Below are 22252 nucleotides of genomic sequence, written 5' to 3' on the forward strand. Positions count from 1 at the left end.
CGGCGAAACGGTGAAACGGCGAAACGGCGTAAGCACGTACGCACGTACGCATCTTAGCCGCACACGTGGGTTCCCCTATTAGCCCTATAAAAGGCAGCCCAGCTCTCTGGCTTATTGCTGGTTTGTCATTTCAGCTTCTGTGTTCCTGTTCCTTGTTCTGCTATTGACTCCTGCCTGTTGTGACCCGGATTTCCTTGACCATCCTTGAACTTCCCCTGCACCTTGACCTCGGCTTGCTTAACGGATTCCTCTTCAGTCTGCTCCAGTGTTTGAACCCCGGCTTCTCTTTAAAGACTTTGCTACTGCCTGCTCCAGTGTTTGACCCCCGGCCTGTCTTGGACTCTCCTATTGATTGATTCCTATGTATGACCTTGGCTTGTTTAAACGGACTTCCTTCCTACCGGCTTGCTGTGTTTGACCCCCTGGCTTCTCTACATACTTTGTTCCAGTTATCTACTTCAGGACCAAGGTGTTGGAGCCCCAGTCTGATTCCTCTGCTGATCACCGTCCGGGTGTACCCTGCACGGACTACTACCAGACAGAAGTTCAACACGCAGGCTCCTACTAGTGCCTGGCGACCCATGCCTCTCTGTGCCCGATACCCTCTGTGCCACCTCCAGGGGTATAGCGCACTCAGCTGCAAGGGGAGCCGCTCTCAGCATCTCGGCCCTGGTGAGTACCCTGATACACCAACATAGTTGTATCTTTCATCTTAAAAACTATGGTGGTGTGGTAACTTGCATAAAAAAAAAAATAATAATAAGCATAATAATAATATTCTTGATATCACTAGGAAAAAAAGCCTTTGAAAATTAGTTTGCAATAACTCCATCAGTATCACCAGCAAAGCAGCTTCATTATTATCCCATTAAAGAAGAAGAGAATTGTGCGCTGCATTTCGAGATTTCATAATTTGCTGCGTCACAAATGTTAATTCTCCATTACAAACGCTAGTTTACAAGACCGACCACTTGTGGCTCGTCCTTGCTTCCGAGCATGCGTGTTTGGACTTTGGACTTTTGTCCGACGGACTTGTGCACACACGCTCGGAAAATCCTACAACAGACATTTGTCAGCGGAAATTTTTAAAGCCTGCCATCCAACATTTGTCTTGTCCGATGGAGCGTACAAACGGTCGGATTTTCCACCAGCAGCCTGTCATCACAGAATTCCCATCGGAAAATCTGATCGTGTGTACGAGGCTTAACCTCTGTCTTCAACTTACTCTTATTGAGCAGTGGATAAGTCTTCAAAGTCTTACTCAGTGCATCCTAAGGAAACATTATTTCATACTGTTCAAACCTGTAATCTTGAAGCAAGGTGGTACTTACAAGTTGGTTTGTGAAGGAGAAACGTTGCATGGTGTCTAATAGTATGGTATCACAGTCCTATAGAGTGAAGGATAAAAACAAAAATTAGGTAGTGATGACAAAATGTTAATTTCATCTGTTAGCTCCCTGAGCATCAGAAATGCATGAAACTTGACATATTTACTCAGAATGTCTTGTCCATGTGTATGGAGTTCTGAGAAATGATGGATTCAAAAACACTGAAACTGATCTCCCTTCATAACTTAAAACTGGTCATTTTAAAGGTAGCAGACTATCACCTTTAAAATATTTACCCATTTTTACAATGTTTCCACAGATTGGGTACAAGCGAAATGCGCACACATAGTACACCTTGGGATTTATGTTGTGGCTGGTCTGGCATGCCCCTTGGCTGTTGCCCCCCTTGGTCCCTCTTTACTACTTTCTTTGGGGGGGGGGTCATCCGCCTCAACCCCGGGTGCATCCCAGACCACCACCCTATTATATCATAGAAGCTGGGTACAGCCTGTGAGCTGTATCAGTAAGTACCTTAACCACCTCCCGTCCGCACTATAGCCGAAAGACGGCTACAGCGCGGACCTAATTTGCAGGGAGGGCATCCATAGACGTCCTCCCGTGCTCGAGCAGCCTGCAGCACACGTGCGGTGTGCTCTATGATCAGCTCGTCTATGAGACTTGGCTGATCACAGATCGGAGTAAGGGGTCGATCCCGACCCCTTACCACGTGGTCAGCTGTCAGCCAATGACAGCTGATCATGTGATGTAAACAGAGCCGGTAAACGGCTATTTTTTCTCCTCACGCTGGTAGCCGATCACCGGTGGCTGTGAGAGGGACATCATAGTTACATAGTTACATAGTAGGTGAGGTTGAAAAAAGACACAAGTCCATCAAGTCCAACCGATCAGTTCTGATCGTGGAGAGCCTCTGCGGAGGCTTCTGTGCCCACTTGTGCCACCTACCAGTGCCCACCAGCGCCACCTACCAGTGCCCACAGTACCACCCATCAGTGCCCACAGTGTCACCTATCAGTGCCTCATCACCAGTGCTGCCTATCAATACCCCCTACCAGTACCCATCAGTGCCACCTACCAGTGCCCATCAGTACCCATCATTGCCACCTATCAATGCCCATCAGTGCCACCCATCAGGGCCCATCAGTGCAGTCTTATCAATGCCTATCAGTGTCGCCTTATCTGTGCCCATCAGTGCTCATCAGTGCAGCCTCATCAGCGAATATCATTGAAGGAGAAAAATTACCCGTTTGCAAAATTTTATAACAAACTATGAAACATGTTTGTTTTTTTTCTCTAAAATTTCTGTCTTTTTTTGTTTGTTTAGCAAAAAATAAAAACCCAAGTGGTGATTAAACCACCAAAAGAAAGCTCCATTTGTGTGAAAAAAATTATAAAAAAGGGGAGCATGACCGCGCAATTGTCATTCAAAGTGTGACAGCGCTGAAAGCTAAAAATTGGTCTGGGCAGGGGGGGGTTTAAGTGCCCAGTAAGCAAGAGGTTAAAATTAGTTTACCCTTTACATTTTCCCTCTTCAGAGGGCATTATATACTAATGAATATTTATCTGATTTTCAGCATTTACCGTGCATTTTACTCCTGATGATTGGCTATAATGCCATGAAATGCGTTGAGTTTTCAAATAAGAGTGCCGGAACATTCTCACCCAAATTATGCATTTTGATATTAATGTTTACCATTTGTACAAATACTATGTAAATATACCTACATGTTTTATCTCTTGTATGAATTATACTTTTATTCATGCTGTAATGATTACAATCCATTACAATGTCCATTGATTACCTGTATTAAATATATTATATACATTTGCTGAGTGAATCTTTTATGATTATATTGTTATATTTTTTGAATATGATTGATATTGATATATTGTTATTTTTTCTACAATCATGGATGACCATATGGGATTGAGATGTTAAATTAAAACAGACAGATGTATTATTCTATACACAATGACATGCTTAATGTAAAGTCCCATTTCCTTTTATCTTCTTCATGCAACATATAGGGATGGAGGCATGGCATTGTTCTAATATGGTTGTGATGGGCCACATATTCCTAATTACCAAAGACTGGGTTTCCTCCTTTCTGAAGCTTTGCCAGGCTCTAACTGCAGCTGTCTTCAGTTGTTCTTTGTTTGTGGCTCTTTATGACTTTAGTTTTGCCTTTAGCAAGTGACATTTATGCTCAATTGGGTTGAGATCAGGTGATTGACTTGGCCATTGCAGAATATTCCACTTCTTTTCCTGCTCCTGGGTTGCTTTTGCAGTGTATTTTGGATTATTATCTGTAAAAATGTAGAGAAGTGAAAACCTTCTCTACTCACAGACACGTGTTATGTCAACAGTGTCTTAGGCGTTTTGTTCAAAAGTTCAGTAGCCAGGCTGTCTTAAAACAAAGTGTGAGTTTATTTGGTCACACTTGGCAATAACTTGAAAATATATACAAAGTTAAATTCTTCTTACAGCTTGATGTAGTAAAACAAAAGATAATAGGAACAAAAACTTGTATCAAGAAAGTTCAAGAGATGTTTCAGCTCCGTCTGTGCTTCTCTATGTCAGAGAGGTGTCTGCTCTAGCAGCTGTTTGTGAGGTAGGCTGTATATAGGCCTAATGTAAACAAAATGTCTTCTGTAGTGTAAGGATGTGTGTGTCCTTCTTTGTGTGTGTGAAAAAGTAGTGAAGTCCTTCTGTGTGTGAATGAAGGACCTGTGTAGTGTGTTGTGCCATGTCATGTCATGTCGTGTCATGCCGTGTGTCCCTAGCCTAGTGTCTGGTTTTTATACAATTCCAAATCTACTAGTCAGCAAACTACAGCCATAACCATATACGACTAGAACTAAATATGAAATGATCATATTCGTGATTATTCTAAATATTCTCTCTGCCAACAGCTGACATGTCTCTTAAGCTTCTTTGATTGTCAGTAACACACAACAGATTCTTATAAAAAACTCAAGGTGAATGACCTTTCCAAATGGCCGAATTCTTGTAATGGATATACTTTAAGCTACAGAAATGCAATTCTGTACCAAACCTTACAAATGCATATTAAACTATAATTGGATATATATAAATATATATTACTTCACACAAACTCAATCTAGCTAACTAATTAAATAACTATATCAAATAACTAACTATATTATAGATAATATATGTTTTTACCTTTTAAAAAGATCTTTACAATAAAGTCTATGACAGATACTCTGAGTATATTCTTATCTGTGAAACCACTGACCTACTGACCTTTAGTCATTAACTCTGCACATGGAGAACAAATGGTACAAAAATGACATGCACACAACCTACAGTAGGTGACCGCGATATTGTGTCAATCTCGCCGCATTTCTCGGCGAGATTTGACACCTGCGAGCCCCGTCGCAGGAGCCAGCGCCAAGATGGCTCACTCATCGGGAAAGGAAAAGTTTCCTTCCGCGATGAGTGACAGGCAGTGCTGACAGCTGTCTGGTATGAATCCTGAGGCGGGAACACTGCGCCAAATTTTAAATGAAAAAAACGGCGTGGGTTCCCCCCCCAGGGGCATACCAGGCCCTTAGGTCTGGCATGGATTGTAAGGGGAACCCCCTACGCCGAAAAATTGGCGTGGGGGTCCCCCCCGATCCATACCAGACCCTTATCTAAGCACGCAGCCCGGCCGGCCAGGAAAGGGGAGGGGACGAGCGAGCACCCCCCCTCCTGAGCCGTACCAGGCCGCATGCCCTTAACATGGGGGGGTGCCTTGGGGGAGGGGGGCACCCTGTGGGGCCCCACCACCCCAAAGCACCTTGTCCTCATGTTGATGAGGACAAGGGCCTCTTCCCGACAACCCTGGCCGTTGGTTGTCGGGGTCTGCGGGCGGGGGGCTTATTGGAATCCGGGAGCCCCCTTTAATAAGGGGGCCCCCAGATCCCGGCCCCCCACCCTGTGTGAATGAGTTTGGGGTACATGGTACCCCTACCCATTCACCTAGGGAAAAGTGTCAATATAAAAAAAACACACTACACAGGTTTTAAGAGTAATTTATTAGTCAGCTCCGGGATCTTCTTCCAACTTCGGGGGGTCTCCTTCCGACTTCTTCCGGTGTTCGGCCTCTTCTCCCGGTGTTCGGCCTCTTCTCCCGGGCCCCGCCACTATCTTCTTCCAGCTCTATTGCCAGCGAGGGGCCCGGTCTGCTGCCGCTGTCTTGTCGCCGCTGTCTCGCCGCAGACCCGACAACCAACGGCCAGGGTTGTCGGGAAGAGGCCCTTGTCCTCATCAACATGGGGACAAGGTGCTTTGGGGTGGGGGGCCCCTGCAGGGCGCCCCCCTCCCCCAAGGCACTCACCTCCCCATGTTGAGGGCATGCGGCCTGGTACGGCTCAGGAGGGGGGGCACTCGCTCGTCCCCACCCCTTTCCTAGCCGGCCGGGCTGCGTGCTCGGATTAGGGTCTGGTATGGACCATTTCTTCCTTGATCAATTTATAAAATCGTTTCATTCTAACCATAATACAGATTTGAAATAAAATACATAATATCATGATAATAAATATAATAACTATAGGATGCAATAAACAAAAATGTCCAATGTACCTTAAAAATAACAAAATAATCTTTCCAATTGGCATGCCAATTGACATCTCTGTTTGCATCCCTGGTACCTTCAGATCTATAATTCTTAACCATAACTTTAGCTACTGGAATAAATTACTAAACGTACCCATAAGAAGTAGAAATCTCATTCAAGACATCATTTCTATTTAAATTTAGCAAAGGCCTAGCCATGTTTTGTGAACAAACTTCTGAAATACCTGCACCTGTTTGCAATGTTTGCAACCACACTTCCTTCTATACAACAGATTATATAAAAATAACGGAGTATGCTAATCTCAAAAGACATCCTGTCATTAACTCAAAAAGTTAACAAACCTTATGTTTAAAAAAATAATAAAGTTTTTAAACTAAAACTATAGCAGGTAAATAAGTCACCCAATCTTTACCTTATTCTTGAATCATCTTACCCTATTTAGACTTTATAATACTAATCATACGTTCTACAATACCTAAGTACTTAAGATGATAAGAAACAAAAACTTTACTAAATACCTAAAATTGCATACATGCCCTATAAAATTTTAAATCATAATCTGACTCCATGGTTTGAAATCCAACCCCAGTGGAATATGACATAAGGTCACAACAACTTAGCTTTTGTTAAAAAATATTATTTTTTCTAGAATTATCTCAATTAATTTATCAAAAAGAAACATTAACTAAAAAAAAACAACATCCTAATATCATCCTTTAGCAGGTGGAAAAAAAACTAATATAATCAATCTATATAGATTTGCCAAATTCCTCAATACTTTGTAGTATTAGGTTACTCTTTCCTTTTGGATTGTTCTATAAATAAATAAAACAATATTCAGAAGTTTGATGACAAAGTGTTCTAAAATGAGTAGTTCAGAATTTCTTTCATTAGCTTAAACAAAACAATCAGTCAGTCAGTCAGGTACCTGGATATGCAAAAAGAAATATTTTCATTTAACCACTTGACGACCGCCTCACGCCGATGTACGTCGGCAAGGCGGCACGGGCAGGCAAAATCACGTACATGTACGTGATTTGCCTCCCGCGGGTGGGGGGTCCGATCGGACCCCCCCCGCCGCCCGAGGCGGTCCCGTTTGGTCCCCCGGCGATCGGAGACGAGGGGGAGGCCATTCGTTCGTGGCCCCCCCCTCGCGATCGCCGCCGGCCAATCAGATCACTTCCTTTGCTGCTGTATGCTAAACAGCAGCAAAGGAAATGATGTCATCTCTCCTCGGCTCGGTATTCCGTTGCAGCGCCGAGGAGAGAAGACTGAACTGTGAGTGCACAAACACTACACAACACAGTAGAACATGCCAGGCACACAAATCACCCCGATCCCCCCCCCGATCGCCCCCCGATCCCCCCCTAACCACCCCCCCCTCCCTGTCACAAACTGACACCAGCAGTTTTTTTTTTTTTTTTTTTCTGATTACTGCATAGTGTCAGTTTGTGACAGTTACAGTGTTGGGACAGTGAGTATTACCCCCCTTTAGGTCTAGGGTACCCCCCTAACCCCCCCTAATAAAGTTTTAACCCCTTGATCACCCCCTGTCACCAGTGTCGCTAAGCGATCATTTTTCTGATCGCTGTATTAGTGTCACTGGTGACGCTAGTTAGTGAGGTAAATATTTAGGTTCGCCGTCAGCGTTTTATAGCGTCAGGGACCCCCATATACTACCTAATAAATGTTTTAACCCCTTGATTGCCCCCTAGTTAACCCTTTCACCACTGATCACCGTATAACCGTTACGGGTGACGCTGGTTAGTTCGTTTATTTTTTATAGTGTCAGGGCACCCGCCGTTTATTACCGAATAAAGGTTTAGCCCCCTGATCGCCCGGCGGTGATATGCGTCGCCCCAGGCAGCGTCAAATTAGTGCCAGTACCGCTAACACCCACGCACGCACCGTACACCTCCCTTAGTGGTATAGTATCTGTACGGATCAATATCTGATCCGATCAGATCTATACTAGCGTCCCCAGCAGTTTAGGGTTCCCAAAAACGCAGCGTTAGCGGGATCAGCCCAGATACCTGCTAGCACCTGCGTTTTGTCCCTCCGCCAGGCCCGGCCCAAGTGCAGTATCGATCGATCACTGTCACTTACAAGGCACTAAACGCATAACTGCAGCGTTCGCAGAGTCAGGCCTGATCCCTGCGATCGCTAACAGTTTTTTTGGTAGCATTTTGGTGAACTGGCAAGCACCAGCCCCAGGCAGCGTCAGGTTAGCGCCAGTAGCGCTAACACCCACGCACGCACCGTACACCTCCCTTAGTGGTATAGTATCTGATCAGATCAATATCTGATCCGATCAGATCTATACTAGTGTCCCCAGCAGTTTAGGGTTCCCAAAAACGCAGTGTTAGTGGGATCAGCCCAGATACCTGCTAGCACCTGCGTTTTGCCCCTCCGCCCGGCCCAGCCCAGCCCACCCAAGTGCAGTATCGATCGATCACTGTCACTTACAAAACACTAAACGCATAACTGCAGCGTTCGCAGAGTCAGGCCTGATCCCTGCGATCGCTAACAGTTTTTTTGGTAGCGTTTTGGTGAACTGGCAAGCAACAGCCCCAGGCAGCGTCAGGTTAGCGCCAGTACCACTAACACCCACGCACGCACCGTACACCTTCCTTAGTGGTATAGTATCTGTACGGATCAATATCTGATCCGATCAGATCTATACTAGCGTCCCCAGCAGTTTAGGGTTCCCAAAAACGCAGTGTTAGTGGGATCAGCACAGATACCTGCTAGCACCTGCGTTTTGCCCCTCCGCCCGGCCCAGCCCACCCAAGTGCAGTATCGATCGATCACTGTCACTTACAAAAGACTAAACGCATAACTGCAGCGTTCGCAGAGTCAGGCCTGATCCCTGCGATCGCTAACAGTTTTTTTTGTAGCGTTTTGGTGAACTGGCAAGCACCAGCGGCCTAGTACACCCCGGTCGTAGTCAAACCAGCACTGCAGTAACACTTGGTGACGTGGCGAGTCCCATAAGTGCAGTTCAAGCTGATGAGGTGGCAAGCACAAGTAGTGTCCCGCTGCCACCAAGAAGACAAACACAGGCCCGTCGTGCCCATAGTGCCCTTCCTGCTGCATTCGCCAATCCTAATTGGGAACCCACCGCTTCTGCAGCGCCCGTACTTCCCCCATTCACATCCCCAACTAAATGCAGTCGGCTGCATGAGAGGCATTTTCTTTATGTCCTCCCGAGTACCCCTACCCAACAAACCCCCCCAAAAAAGATGTCGTGTCTGCAGCAAGCGCGGATATAGGCGTGACACCCGCTATTATTGTCCCTCCTGTCCTGACAATCCCGGTCTTTGCATTGGTGAATGTTTTGAACGCTACCATGCACTAGTTGAGTATTAGCGTAGGGTACAGCATTCCACAGACTAGGGCACACTTTCACAGGGTCTCCCAAGATGCCATCGCATTTTGAGAGACCCGAACCTGGAACCGGTTACCGTTATAAAAGTTAGTTACAAAAAAAGTGTAAAAAAAAAAATATATATATAAAATAAAAAAAAATTGTTGTCGTTTTATTGTTCTCTCTCTCTATTCTCTCTCTCTATTGTTCTGCTCTTTTATACTGTATTCTATTCTGCAATGTTTTATTGTTATTGTTATTGTTATTTTGTTTTATCATGTTTGTTTTTCAGGTATGTAATTATTTATACTTTACCGTTTACTGTGCTTTATTGTTAACCATTTTTTTGTCTTCAGGTACGCCATTCACAACTTTGAGTGGTTATACCAGAATGATGTCTGCAGGTTTAGGTATCATCTTGGTATCATTCTTTTCAGCCAGCGGTCGGCTTTCATGTAAAAGCAATCCTAGCGGCTAATTAGCCTCTAGACTGCTTTTACAAGCCGTGGGAGGGAATGCCCCCCCCACCGTCTTCCGTGTTTTTCTCTGGCTCTCCTGTCTCAACAGGGAACCTGAGAATGCAGCCGGTGATTCAGCCAGCTGACCATAGAGCTGATCAGAGACCAGAGTGGCTCCAAACATCTCTATGGCCTAAGAAACCGGAAGCTACGAGCATTTTATGACTTAGATTTCGCCAGATGTAAATAGCGCCATTGGGAAATTGGGGAAGCATTTTATCACACCGATCTTGGTGTGGTCAGATGCTTTGAGGGCAGAGGAGAGATCTAGGGTCTAATAGACCCCAATTTTTTCAAAAAAGAGTACCTGTCACTACCTATTGCTATCATAGGGGATATTTACATTCCCCGAGATAACAATAAAAATGATAAAAAAAAAAAAAAAATGAAAGGAACAGTTTAAAAATAAGATAAGAAAGCAAAAAAATAATAAAAGAAAAAAAAAAAGCACCCCTGTCGCCCCCTGCTCTTGCGCTAAGGCGAACGGGGTCTGTCGTCAAACGTAAACAGCAATTGCACCATGCATGTGAGGTATCACCGCGAAGGTCAGATCGAGGGCAGTAATTTTAGCAGTAGACCTCCTCTGTAAATCTAAAGTGGTAACCTGTAAAGGCTTTTAAAGGCTTTTAAAAATGTATTTATTTTGTTGCCACTGCACGTTTGTGCGCAATTGTAAAGCATGTCATGTTTGGTATCCATGTACTCGGCCTAAGATCATCTTTTTTATTTCATCAAACATTTGGGCACTATAGTGTGTTTTAGTGCATTAAAATTTAAAAAAGTGTGTTTTTTCCCCAAAAAATGCGTTTGAAAAATCGCTGCGCAAATACTGTGTGAAAAAAAAAAATGAAACACCCACCATTTTAATCTGTAGGGCATTTGCTTTAAAAAAATATATAATGTTTGGGGGTTCAAAGTAATTTTCTTGCAAAAAAAAATAACTTTTTCATGTAAACAATAAGTGTCAGAAAGGGCTTTGTCTTCAAGTGGTTAGAAGAGTGGGTGATGTGTGACATAAGCTTCTAAATGTTGTGCATAAAATGCCAGGACAGTTCAAAACCCCCCCAAATGACCCCATTTTGGAAAGTAGACACCCCAAGCTATTTGCTGAGAGGCATGTCGAGTCCATGGAATATTTTATATTGCGACACAAGTTGCGGGAAAGAGACAAATTTTTTTTTTTTTTTTTTTGCACAAAGTTTTCACTAAATGATATATTTCTCAAACATGCCATGGGAATATGTGAAATTACACCCCAAAATACATTCTGCTGCTTCTCCTGAGTACGGAGATACCACATGTGTGAGACTTTTTGGGAGCCTAGCCGCGTACGGGACCCCGAAAACCAAGCACCGCCTTCAGGCTTTCTAAGGGCGTGAATTTTTGATTTCACTCTTCACTGCCTATCACAGTTTCGGATGCCATGGAATGCCCAGGTGGCACAAAACCCCCCCAAATGACCCCATTTTGGAAAGTAGACACCCCAAGCTATTTGCTGAGAGGTATAGTGAGTATTTTGCAGACCTCACTTTTTGTCACAAAGTTTTGAAATTTGAAAAAAGAAAAAAAAAAAATGTTTTTTCTTGTCTTTCTTCATTTTCAAAAACAAATGAGAGCTGCAAAATACTCACCATGCCTCTCAGCAAATAGCTTGGGGTGTCTACTTTTCAAAATGGGGTCATTTGGGGGGGTTTTGTGCCACCTGGGCATTCCATGGCCTCCGAAACGGTGATAGGCAGTGAAGAGTAAAATCAAAAATTCACGCCCTTAAAAACGCTAAAGGCGGTGATTGGATTTCGGGGCCCCGTACGCGGCTAGGCTCCCAAAAAGTCCCACACATGTGGTATCCCCATACTCAGGAGAAGCAGCTAAATGTATTTTGGGGTGCAATTCCACATATGCCCATGGCCTGTGTGAGCAATATATCATTTAGTGACAACTTTGTGCAAAAAAAAAAAAAAAAGTGTCACATTCCCGCAACTTGTGTCAAAATATAAATATTCCATGGACTCAATATGCCTCTCAGCAAATAGCTTGGGGTGTCTACTTTCCAAAATGGGGTCATTTGGGGGGGGTTTGTGCCACCTGGGCATTTTATGGCCTCCGAAACTGTGATAGGCAGTGAAGAGTGAAATCAAAAATTTACACCCTTAGAAATCCTGAAGGCGGTGATTGGTTTTCGGGGTCCCGTACGCGGCTAGGCTCCCAAAAAGTCCCACACATGTGGTATCCCCGTACTCAGGAGAAGCAGCTGAATGTATTTTGGGGTGCAATTCCACATAGGCCCATGGCCTGTGTGAGCAATATATCATTTAGTGACAACTTTTTGTAAATATTTTTTTTTTTTGTCATTATTCAATCACTTGGGACAAAAAAAATAAATATTCAATGGGTTCAACATGCCTCTTAGCAATTTCCTTGGGGTGTCTACTTTCCAAAATGGGGTCATTTGTGGGGGTTTTGTACTGCCCTGCCATTTTAGCACCTCAAGAAATGACATAGGCAGTCATAAACTAAAAGCTGTGTAAATTCCAGAAAATGTACCCTAGTTTGTAGACGCTATAACTTTTGCGCAAACCAATAAATATACGCTTATTGACATTTTTTTTACCAAAGACATGTGGCCGAATACATTTTGGCCTAAATGTATGACTAAAATTGAGTTTATTGGATTTTTTTTATAACAAAAAGTAGAAAATATCATTTTTTTTCAAAATTTTCGGTCTTTTTCCGTTTATAGCGCAAAAAATAAAAACTGCAGAGGTGATCAAATACCATCAAAAGAAAGCTCTATTTGTGGGAAGAAAAGGACGCAAATTTCGTTTGGGTACAGCATTGCATGACCGCGCAATTAAAAGTTAAAGCGACGCAGTGCCAAATTGGAAAAAGACCTCTGGTCCTTAGGCAGCATAATGGTCCGGGGCTCAAGTGGTTAAAAATAACTCTATCCATTTTTGTTGGAATCATTTTTTTTTACAATAAATATTATCTTCATCAGTCTGTACTGATTCTAAGACAAAATGTCATAGTCCCCCTCTTTATCCTGTGACTAAATTAAATTGTGTAAAAAAATAATCTTACCAGATTATTGTATTTTTTCTTTATACTGACAATTTAGGTTGGGCTTTCACAAATATTCTATTTCTGAAAGAAATTTGATCATGTTGAAATTTTTTTTCAGAACCAAAAACATTCCTCTCATACAGTATGATTGAATGAGCCACACATGCCTGTCACTCTGACTGCTAAACACATGGCAGTCTTAAATTCAGCTTTCAATGCGTCCACTAAAAGTTGAATAAGTGACTTTTTCCTTAATTTACACAACTGTGGTTCTATCCCTCACACTGCATCTATTTAATCCCCATGTATATTTATATACCACTACAACTGATCTTTTTAACATCCAGTTGCCGCTAGACAAAGCTGTGTGCATTGACACCTCCTGTTTTCCTTGTAATAACACCTTTAGTGTAACATAAGATGTTTTTCAAAACAAATGGTGCAAAACCCACAATGTCTCTGACCTGTAGCATTGGACAATGCACTCCTAACACATTTTTATAAATACCAATGAAATTGTCTCATCACCCACATACACTTGAATGTAAAATGGCTGAGAGAAATCTCTATATTAATCAAAAATACTAAATTAATAAGGGCTTTCTTTAGATCTTCAAATGTGTATTATGTTATCTTTTGTTATTAAAAAATATTTGCCCTACAGTAAGCCTATATAATTCATTAAAATTTACTCAGACAGATACTTTGTCTGCAAAAATCTCAATGAACTCTCGAGAAAAGTTATTAAGGCCCAAAAAATCGTATTTATTTTTTTAAAACAATTACTTTAGTAAGTAATAATACCTTTTAAAAATACATTTTTCTCATCAATGAATCCTCTTCCAGGTATTTGGAAGACTTAACACAAAAATGTGTTGTGCCTTGATCCACAAAAGTGAAAAATGTCATGGCATGACTGACTAGTCTGTGTAACTTGATCTACATTTCTCTGTTGGTAATACACTTCTCGCATGTCACAAACTCTTCAGAGAATGATCTGTTAAAGTCAGTCTTAGCTATCATGCTTTCTATACACTACACTGTACAATTTTGTAACAATCTAGTTTTTCGTTTTTAAAATGTTTAACCTTTTTACCACTTTTTTAAACATATTTTGTTTGTACATCTGCCAAAAATCATGTACACTAGGTTATATGACTTTCCTGATTATAGTAATGACAAAAAAATTGTTTAGAGGACAATCTCAATCACAGGACAATCACAGATTGGGTCCTGCCCATGACCTGCGATTGGCCATTTCCCAGAAAAAACTCATCCCTCAATCAAAGTCCTTACCTTTACCAGAAATACTCATTTACAAAGACTTTTAACAATTGTTATTTTTACAATTTTTTAGATTGAACAAAACTTTCATATTTTAATATTTTCAGTAAATTAGAACAATTTACTACTTTTAATTTAATAACCAAATCCAAGTTTGGAATTTTTTGGAAAAATTTTTCAATCCTTAACTTATTATTTCCTACAACCAAATCTGTAGGATTTTTTTAAAACACTAAACACCATGTTATTTTCCATAATCTCAATTTCATACAGTTCTTTCCACAATCTTAATCAATACTTTTTTCTCTGAAAACTTTTTTTTCTGCCCCCTATATATGTGTTTAAAATGACCACGTGTAATAACACACATTTTCTGTAGTTCAGGGCCTAAATATTCATAAACATTTACATGCAGCATTAAACTTAGTTTCCTTATTAAATAACTTCTTTACACTCTGGCATTAATTACTACTGCATGTATTTCTGTATTCCATATATATGGAATGTATCAATTTCCCGATGGTACAGGAAAATACTTCTGAGCCTTGAGATGTTAACCATCCCATGTTACCCTTTGATATAAACAAACACACTCACCCCTTGTTTAGTATGATAGTCCTGTGTACACTTAAAAAAAACAAGAGATGAATAATGTCCTTTAACTTTGTTGTTCGTTGCCTTTTCTTTCGTTAGTTGCTTTTTCTTTCGTTTGTTGCGTTTTCTTTCGTTTGTTGCGTTTTCTTTCGTTTGTTACTTTTTCTTGGAAGAATCATTTTCTTGTAGCTTTTTGCCTTGTTCCTTGTATTGTGTGCTGCAGTGTGCTATAGTGTGCTGTAGTGTGCTTGCCTGTTGATTTTTCTTTGCCTTTTGTTCTTGGACTTTCCATCTTCAAACATCAAAACCCGACTTTCATATTAGCTCACCCAAATAGTACATACATCTGCCTGTTGTACCTCAATGGTAGCTTTTTCAAATAACGTGAAGTCTCAGTTCCTGATTCAACATTTTTTTCTTCTTGGGCAACTACCCAATATTTTATCATGTGAGACTTTCTCACCTTCTTAGGAACTAACCTTGGCAGAAATCTTCACGTACGTAACGTTACGTTTTCACAAACAAAGTCCTGGATTTCCAACAATAGCTTGAAGCATACCGTCCATCTGGCCTTGTCAATCAACTTCGTAGGCTGAGTCTTCCTTTTTTTTTTTTTTCCAAAGTTACAAACTTTGGCTAGAGGTGAGAAAACAGACAGAGAAAAACTCACCCTCTGCTTTACTGAACTGTTGTCCACATCTGACGCAAACGCCTCCTTCTAGGTTCTTTACTTAGTTTCTTCTTGGAGCTTGTTGTTTCTAGCCTAGTGTCTGGTTTTTATACAATTCCAAATCTACTAGTCAGCAAACTACAGCCATAACCATATACGACTAGAACTAAATATGAAATGATCATATTCGTGATTATTCTAAATATTCTCTCTGCCAACAGCTGACACGTCTCTTAAGCTTCTTTGATTGTCAGTAACACACAACAGATTCTTATAAAAAACTCAAGGTGAATGACCTTTCCAAATGGCCGAATTCTTGTAATGGATATACTTTAAGCTACAGAAATGCAATTCTGTACCAAACCTTACAAATGCATATTAAACTATAATTGGATATATATAAATATATATTACTTCACACAAACTCAATCTAGCTAACTAATTAAATAACTATATCAAATAACTAACTATATTATAGATAATATATGTTTTTACCTTTTAAAAAGATCTTTACAATAAAGTCTATGACAGATACTCTGAGTATATTCTTATCTGTGAAACCACTGACCTACTGACCTTTAGTCATTAACTCTGCACATGGAGAACAACTGGTACAAAAATGACATGCACACAACCTAGCTATTTCAAGATTCGTCTTATGCTGAGCTGAGTGAGCTTTTTCAATGTCAAAGCATAAAAGGGAACTTAGACTGCATAAATACAGATCTTGATTATAAAGCCAAATTAATATAATTATTCTACATTATCCATCTGTACTGTGAAGCGCCATCCAATCAACCAGCTGCTTCTGTCTTCTGTCATCTCATCAATAAACAGCAATGACTCAGTGCCACTGGAAGCCATACATGCCCATGCCATCACACTTCAAGCTCCACCATGTGACCACAGATGACATTGTGTGCTTTGGATCATGAGATGTTCCAAGCCTACTCCACACTTTTTTCTTTCTGTCATTCTGGTACAGAATAATCTTAGTTTCATCCGTCCAAAGAATGCTTTTACAGAACTGGTCTGGCTTTTTTAGATGTTTTTTGGCAAAGTCTAATCTGGCTTTTCTATTCTTCAGGCTTATAAATGGTTTGCACCTTGTGGTGAACCCTCTGTATTTGCTCTTGTGAGTCTTCTCTTTATTGTAGACTTTGACAATGATACGCCCACCTCCTGGAGAGTGTCCTTCACTTGTCTGGATGTTTTGAACGGGTTTTTCTTGTGGTGAAGCCTTTGTATTTGCTCTTGTGAAGTCTTCTCTTGATTGTAGACTTTGACAATGATACGCCCACCTTCTGGAGAGTGTCCTTCACTTGTTTGGATGTTGTGAATGGGTTTTTCTTTATCATAGAGAGGATCCTGCCATCCACCACTGTTGTCTTCCGTCGACATCCAGGCCTTTTTATGTTGCTGAGCTCACCAGTGCGTTCTTTTCTCCTCAGAATGTATCAAACTGTTGATTTGGCCACTCCTAATGTTGCTGCTATCTCTGATGGATTTGTTTTGTTTTTGAAGCCTTACAATGGCCTGTTTTACTTGCATGGAGAAGCTCCTTTGAACGCATGATGTAGGTTCACAGCAATAGATTCCAAATGCAAATGCCACATTTAGAATCAACTCCAGACCTTTTACCTGCTTAATTGATGAAGAAATAACGAAGGAGTAGCCCACACCTGGCCATGAAACAGCCTTTGATTCAATTGTCCAATTACTTTTGGCCCCTTGAAAAAGTGGGGATGGCTATTCTTAGGAGCTGTAATTCCTAAACCCTTCCTCCGACTTGGATGTACATACCCTCAAATTAAACCTGAGAGTATGCACTTTTAGAACAGATACTTTATATAACTATAGCTTAAATATGTTTTGGTAAATACCTGAAAAAACTAAAATTGTGCCTGTGTCCAAATATATATGGACCTAACTGTACATGCGATTTTAGGTGACATAATAATGATGGAGTTATTTAGATTAGGATTGCGCATTATTAATAACTACTGTACATGCTTTGTTGTCGTTTTTACATAACTTCGATTGCCTGGAATGTCTCTAAAAATATTTCAGGTTGTTTTGTATAGTCATATAATGTACGTATCATTGATTGTTGCAGTGACTATTAATACAGCATGGATTTGACTGCTGACCCATGGATCACAAAAACAAGGTTAATGGCATTAAGTGTGTAGCTGGTGCAAAGAATGCATTATGCCGCGTACACACGATCAGGATTTTGGTCGGAAAAAGATATGATGGCTTTTCCGACGGGATTCCGCTCAAGGTTGTCTTCCATACACACGGTCACACAAAAGTTCTCTGAACTTTCGACCGTCAAGAATGCGGTGACATACAACGAGCCGAGAAAATTAAGTTCAATGCTTCAGAGCATGTGTCAAATTGTTTCTGAGTATGCGTGATTTTTTTTGCGTCCGATTTGCATACAGACGATCGCTTTTTAGGATAGGAAATTTTTCCGACCGAAAAATAGAGAACCTGCTCTCAATCTTTTGCTGGCTGGAATTCCGCCTGCAAAAGTCCGATGGATTATGCACATGGTCGCATTTTCCGACCAAAAGCTCAGATCGGTCTTTTGCTAGCGGCATTTCTGATCGTGTGTATGGCGCATTAAGGTGAAAAAAGTTTAGGTTTTACAACCACTTTAAGCAAACAGGCACAATGCAGTACTAATATCCTCTCTGTTAATTGTTGTGGTGGCAACTGTGCACATGTTTAGTTTTCAGTGAGATTCTTAGCTGAGCATTTCCTCCCTATCACATCTGAGCAGCCCATGTAACCATAGAGTCACACATGTGGGCTTATACACAGTGGTAAATGACAGCCCACTCCCTCCTTCCTCCTCCATGCCCACTATATAGCTAAACACAATGGGGGCAGGATATTACATGTAGAAACATGGTAGCTTCACCTCCTTCTTAGTCAAAGTCACTGGCCGGAGTGGCATGACACACAGGTGACTGGCAGAAATCTACCCACACCAAGTTAGCCATCATTCATGTCTTAAATGTCTTACAGGACAACTTTATGTCCCAATTGGTGGATTACCCGACTAGAAAGAATGCATAAAGTATTTTAGTGGGAGGGCTGACAGGGTTAGGGGACTTCCCCCCAAGGGGGGGTTAGCGGACGCACACTGTATTTTTGCTATACTGTTTATGTCCAGTATAAACTGCATTGTGTAGCCTTTGGGGTGCTCTATCCTTGTGATGTTTTGTTTTTGTGTAACAATATTTTTGGAAGCACCTCCCGTCTAGTTGGGTTTAGCACTTTGCAGAGTTACCACTCACATGATTCCTTTTTTCGTGGGTTTTTTTTGCAGAACTCTACCTGTCTAAATGCAATCTATGTAATTGTCTTATTTTTAGTTAAACCTTAGGACATGTGGGGTCTTTTGCACGTTCGAGAGAAATAGGAACCAGCCAGTAGGTTGCTCACAGTTTAACCGCAAGAGCTGCACACTTGCAAATCAACACTTGGACCTCCACAGTACAGTCATAAGAAGAATTATTATTATACTGCTGAACACAAACGCACAAGTCTATTTCCTCTTTACTACAATATTTAAGTCAATCTCTTTTTTTTTTTACAGCAGTTTTAAAGAAACAAGATGAAGGCTCTTATCCCTTCCTTTATTGTATCCCTTCTCATACTTCTGAGCATTACAGCTGCAGGTAAGTGTTTTGTCACGTTTTTGGGGTTGTATTCAATATGTGCAAAGAGAGATCACACAGATACTTAAAATAATAACATTAATTAAAAGTAATGACAGATACAGATAATATTAGAAAAAATAATAAGAATACTTAACTAAAGATGCTGTTTCCGCTATGGGTCATGTTTGCTGTTTTTACGCAACATGTCCGACCAAGTTCAGATGCTTGCATGTTATATGATGAAGCTTTGGATAAGACAAGCCTATGCCAGTTTGGGCAGTGGTAGATACAGGCTGGTATGTGAGTAAATGACCAATCAAAGTTGTTTGGACAGTGATATCACCTTTCAGGCTCGATTCACATCTATGCATGTTGCTTTTGAGCATTTTTGGAGGTTTTTTTTGTGATGCTTGCCACGTTTTTGAGCAGCGTTTTTGCAGCGTTTTTGCTGCGTTTTGCGTTTTTTTTTTTTTTTTACAGTTTTTTTATATTGTATACAGTCTAAAAAAAAAAAAAACGCCAAAAACACAAAACGCATCAAAAACGCTGCAAAAACGCTGTAAAAATGCTGTACTTGTGTTTTTGATGCTGGTCCATTGAATTCTATTACATGCAAAACGCTGCATTTTGCATGAAAAAAGTCCCTGACCCTTTCCAAAAACGCAGAGGTACAAAAAGGCATTGATGTGAACATGTTCCATAGGAACCCATGTTAAAAAATTCCCATGCATTTCTGCAAAATGCAAAATGCATCAAAAAACGCGCTAATGTGAATGGAGCCTTAAGGGGGATAGTGGTCCTGGCCATCCTGCACTCCTCAAGCTTTACATAAGTAAGGAGAAACAATACTTAAGACCCTTTATGGCTCCTTGACCAAGATTATTAGAGGTTTTATTAGATATTTGTGAGGCCAACCTTAATAAATGAATTTCAAATATGCAATTTCCCCATAAGTAAGAAATTAACACGGATCTGTTTTATATTATATTAAAGTACATTAAGTTCATTATGGAATAGACTTGGTGTTTCCGCTTCTGCCCATCAGCTTTCAACTGTCTGCCCATCAAAATACAAGTAAAAAAATAAACAGTAGAGGGTCTTACACAATTGCATATGTTACTTATAGGGAACACAATCGTAATTTGCAGAAAATGCAACTTTTATATTTTAGCTAACAAGAATTTAAAAATGAGACAATACTATAGCTAAAAGAAAACTCAACTTAATGATAAAATATTTCACTGTGGCTTTGCTATGCTTTATAATTTTATTTAATAATAATTGTATTTTTTAACTGTTTGACCCAGTCAACTTCTCTTCATATTATGCCAAATTAAAGAGGGAGTCCACCTAAAAAAAAAATATTAAAAGCCAGCAGCTACAAATACTGCAGCTACTGACTTTTAATACATGGCCACTTACCTTACAGGGTCCAGCGATGTCGGCAGCCGACGCCAATAAATCGCTCGACTCTCGGCAGCTGCCGCCGCCATCCTGGGTGAGGGAATCAGGAAGTGAAGCATTGCAGCTTCACTTCCCGGTTCCCTTCTGCGCATGCGCGAGTCGCGCTGCGCGTCGTAACTGGTCCCCGCTATCTCCTGGGACCTGTGTGTTTCCCAGGAGACAGCGCGGAGGGACAGGAAGAGGCATAGACTCCCGTGGGAGTCTATGCCAGAAGTGGGTGCAAATACCTGTCTTAGACAGGTATCTGCACCCCCCTCCCCCCTGAAAGGTGCCAAATGTGACACCGGAGGGGGGGAGGGTTCAGAAAAGCGGAAGTTCCATTTTTGTGTGGAACTCCGCTTTAAAGGTGTACTGAAGGAAATGTGTTTATACTTTTTGTCATTGTTACATTTAAGGTGGAACTTCACTGCATCTTAGCATCACAAACAAAAAACACAGTTTCATTTATTTTTAATATTCAAATCAAAATTATCCATCCATCCATGATTCTATACTTTATTTTGTTCTCCCTTTTTTTCTTCTCGGTCTCTCCTTCCACTAATCCCCCCTTTTTTTTTCTTTTTGTGTTCTGTGTTCAGTTTAGTTTTGTTTACTCTATGTTAGTGGACAGGTCCACTCCCTTTACCCACCTTAACCCCAGGCTCAGACATTCAGCGTTGCCCCTGGCCTTGGTCGGAGGGTCATTGTTAGATCATAGTTTACACTCTATGGCACATTCTGCTTCTGTGTACCTGCGTGAAATCCTTCATTGTGTCTAAAGTTCACTTCCCCCTGCGTGGGAATTTTGCATCTGTCCTCTATTTCAATTTCAATAAAATTATTGTACCAGAAAAATAGTGTTGACTGAGAGGGTGATGTTCCGCTTTAAAGACTTTTGATAATTTAACCACTTGCACTCCAGATCCCCCCCCCCCCCACTTCATGACCAGGCCATTTTTGTGTTACAGCACTGCTTTATATTAACTGACAATTGCGCGGTCGTGCGACGCTCCACCCAAATAAAATTGATGTCCTTTTTTACCACAAATTGAGCTTTCTTTTGATGGTATTTGATCACCTCTGCGTTTTTTATTTTTTGCACTATAAACAATAAAAAAAACGCCAATATCGAAAAAAAAAAAACAAACAAACAAAATTTTTTACTTTCTGCTATAAAACATATCCAATTAAAAAAATTGAAAAAAAAAATCAAATGTCTTCATCAGTTTAGGTCAATGTGTATTCTGCTACATGTTTTCGGTAAAAAAAATCCCAATAAGCGTATATTGATTGGTTTGAGCAGGACTGGGACATTGCAGCAGACAAATCGAACACTAAGTGACACTTTTTGGGGACTTTTGTCACTTTACTAATGACACTGGCAGGGAAGGGAAATATGTTTTTAAGGAGTCCTTACTAACTGTATGGGGGAGGAGCTTGTACTTTGGGAAGACAGAGATACATGTTCCTGCTTGGCAAAAACACAGGATCGCTACCTCCCCTTCTCACAGAACGGTGATCTGCCTTGTTTGTGTAGCGGTACCCCCATGGGGGCTGCTGGTTTGTTCTATTTCCCACTGACTATCCCGGTTACTCAGGGCTACCCTTACCTCTGACACCTCGGGTTCCATGCTGTTAGTAAGAGGACACACACACACAGACGGTGATTGAATAGCTTAAGTAGTTTACTGAAAAGAGATTGAATTA

At 41.0% G+C, this 22252-nt stretch overlaps 1 protein-coding gene across 2 annotated transcripts in view; it reads left to right on the plus strand.

Annotated features, from left to right (window-relative positions):
- LOC141107548 (T-cell surface glycoprotein CD1b4-like) overlaps positions 1–22252 on the plus strand; it is a 289276-nt gene that overhangs the window by 131752 nt on the left and 135272 nt on the right. For both annotated transcript variants that reach the window (XM_073598363.1, XM_073598362.1), the window contains exon 2: positions 19039–19120. In XM_073598363.1, coding sequence (XP_073454464.1) covers positions 19057–19120 — 64 coding nt within the window. In that variant the 5' untranslated portion in view covers positions 19039–19056. The remainder of the gene's footprint in view (positions 1–19038; positions 19121–22252) is intronic.

Source organism: Aquarana catesbeiana, linkage group LG09, assembly GCF_042186555.1.
Source record: "Aquarana catesbeiana isolate 2022-GZ linkage group LG09, ASM4218655v1, whole genome shotgun sequence".
In the NCBI taxonomy this organism is placed as follows: domain Eukaryota; kingdom Metazoa; phylum Chordata; class Amphibia; order Anura; family Ranidae; genus Aquarana; species Aquarana catesbeiana.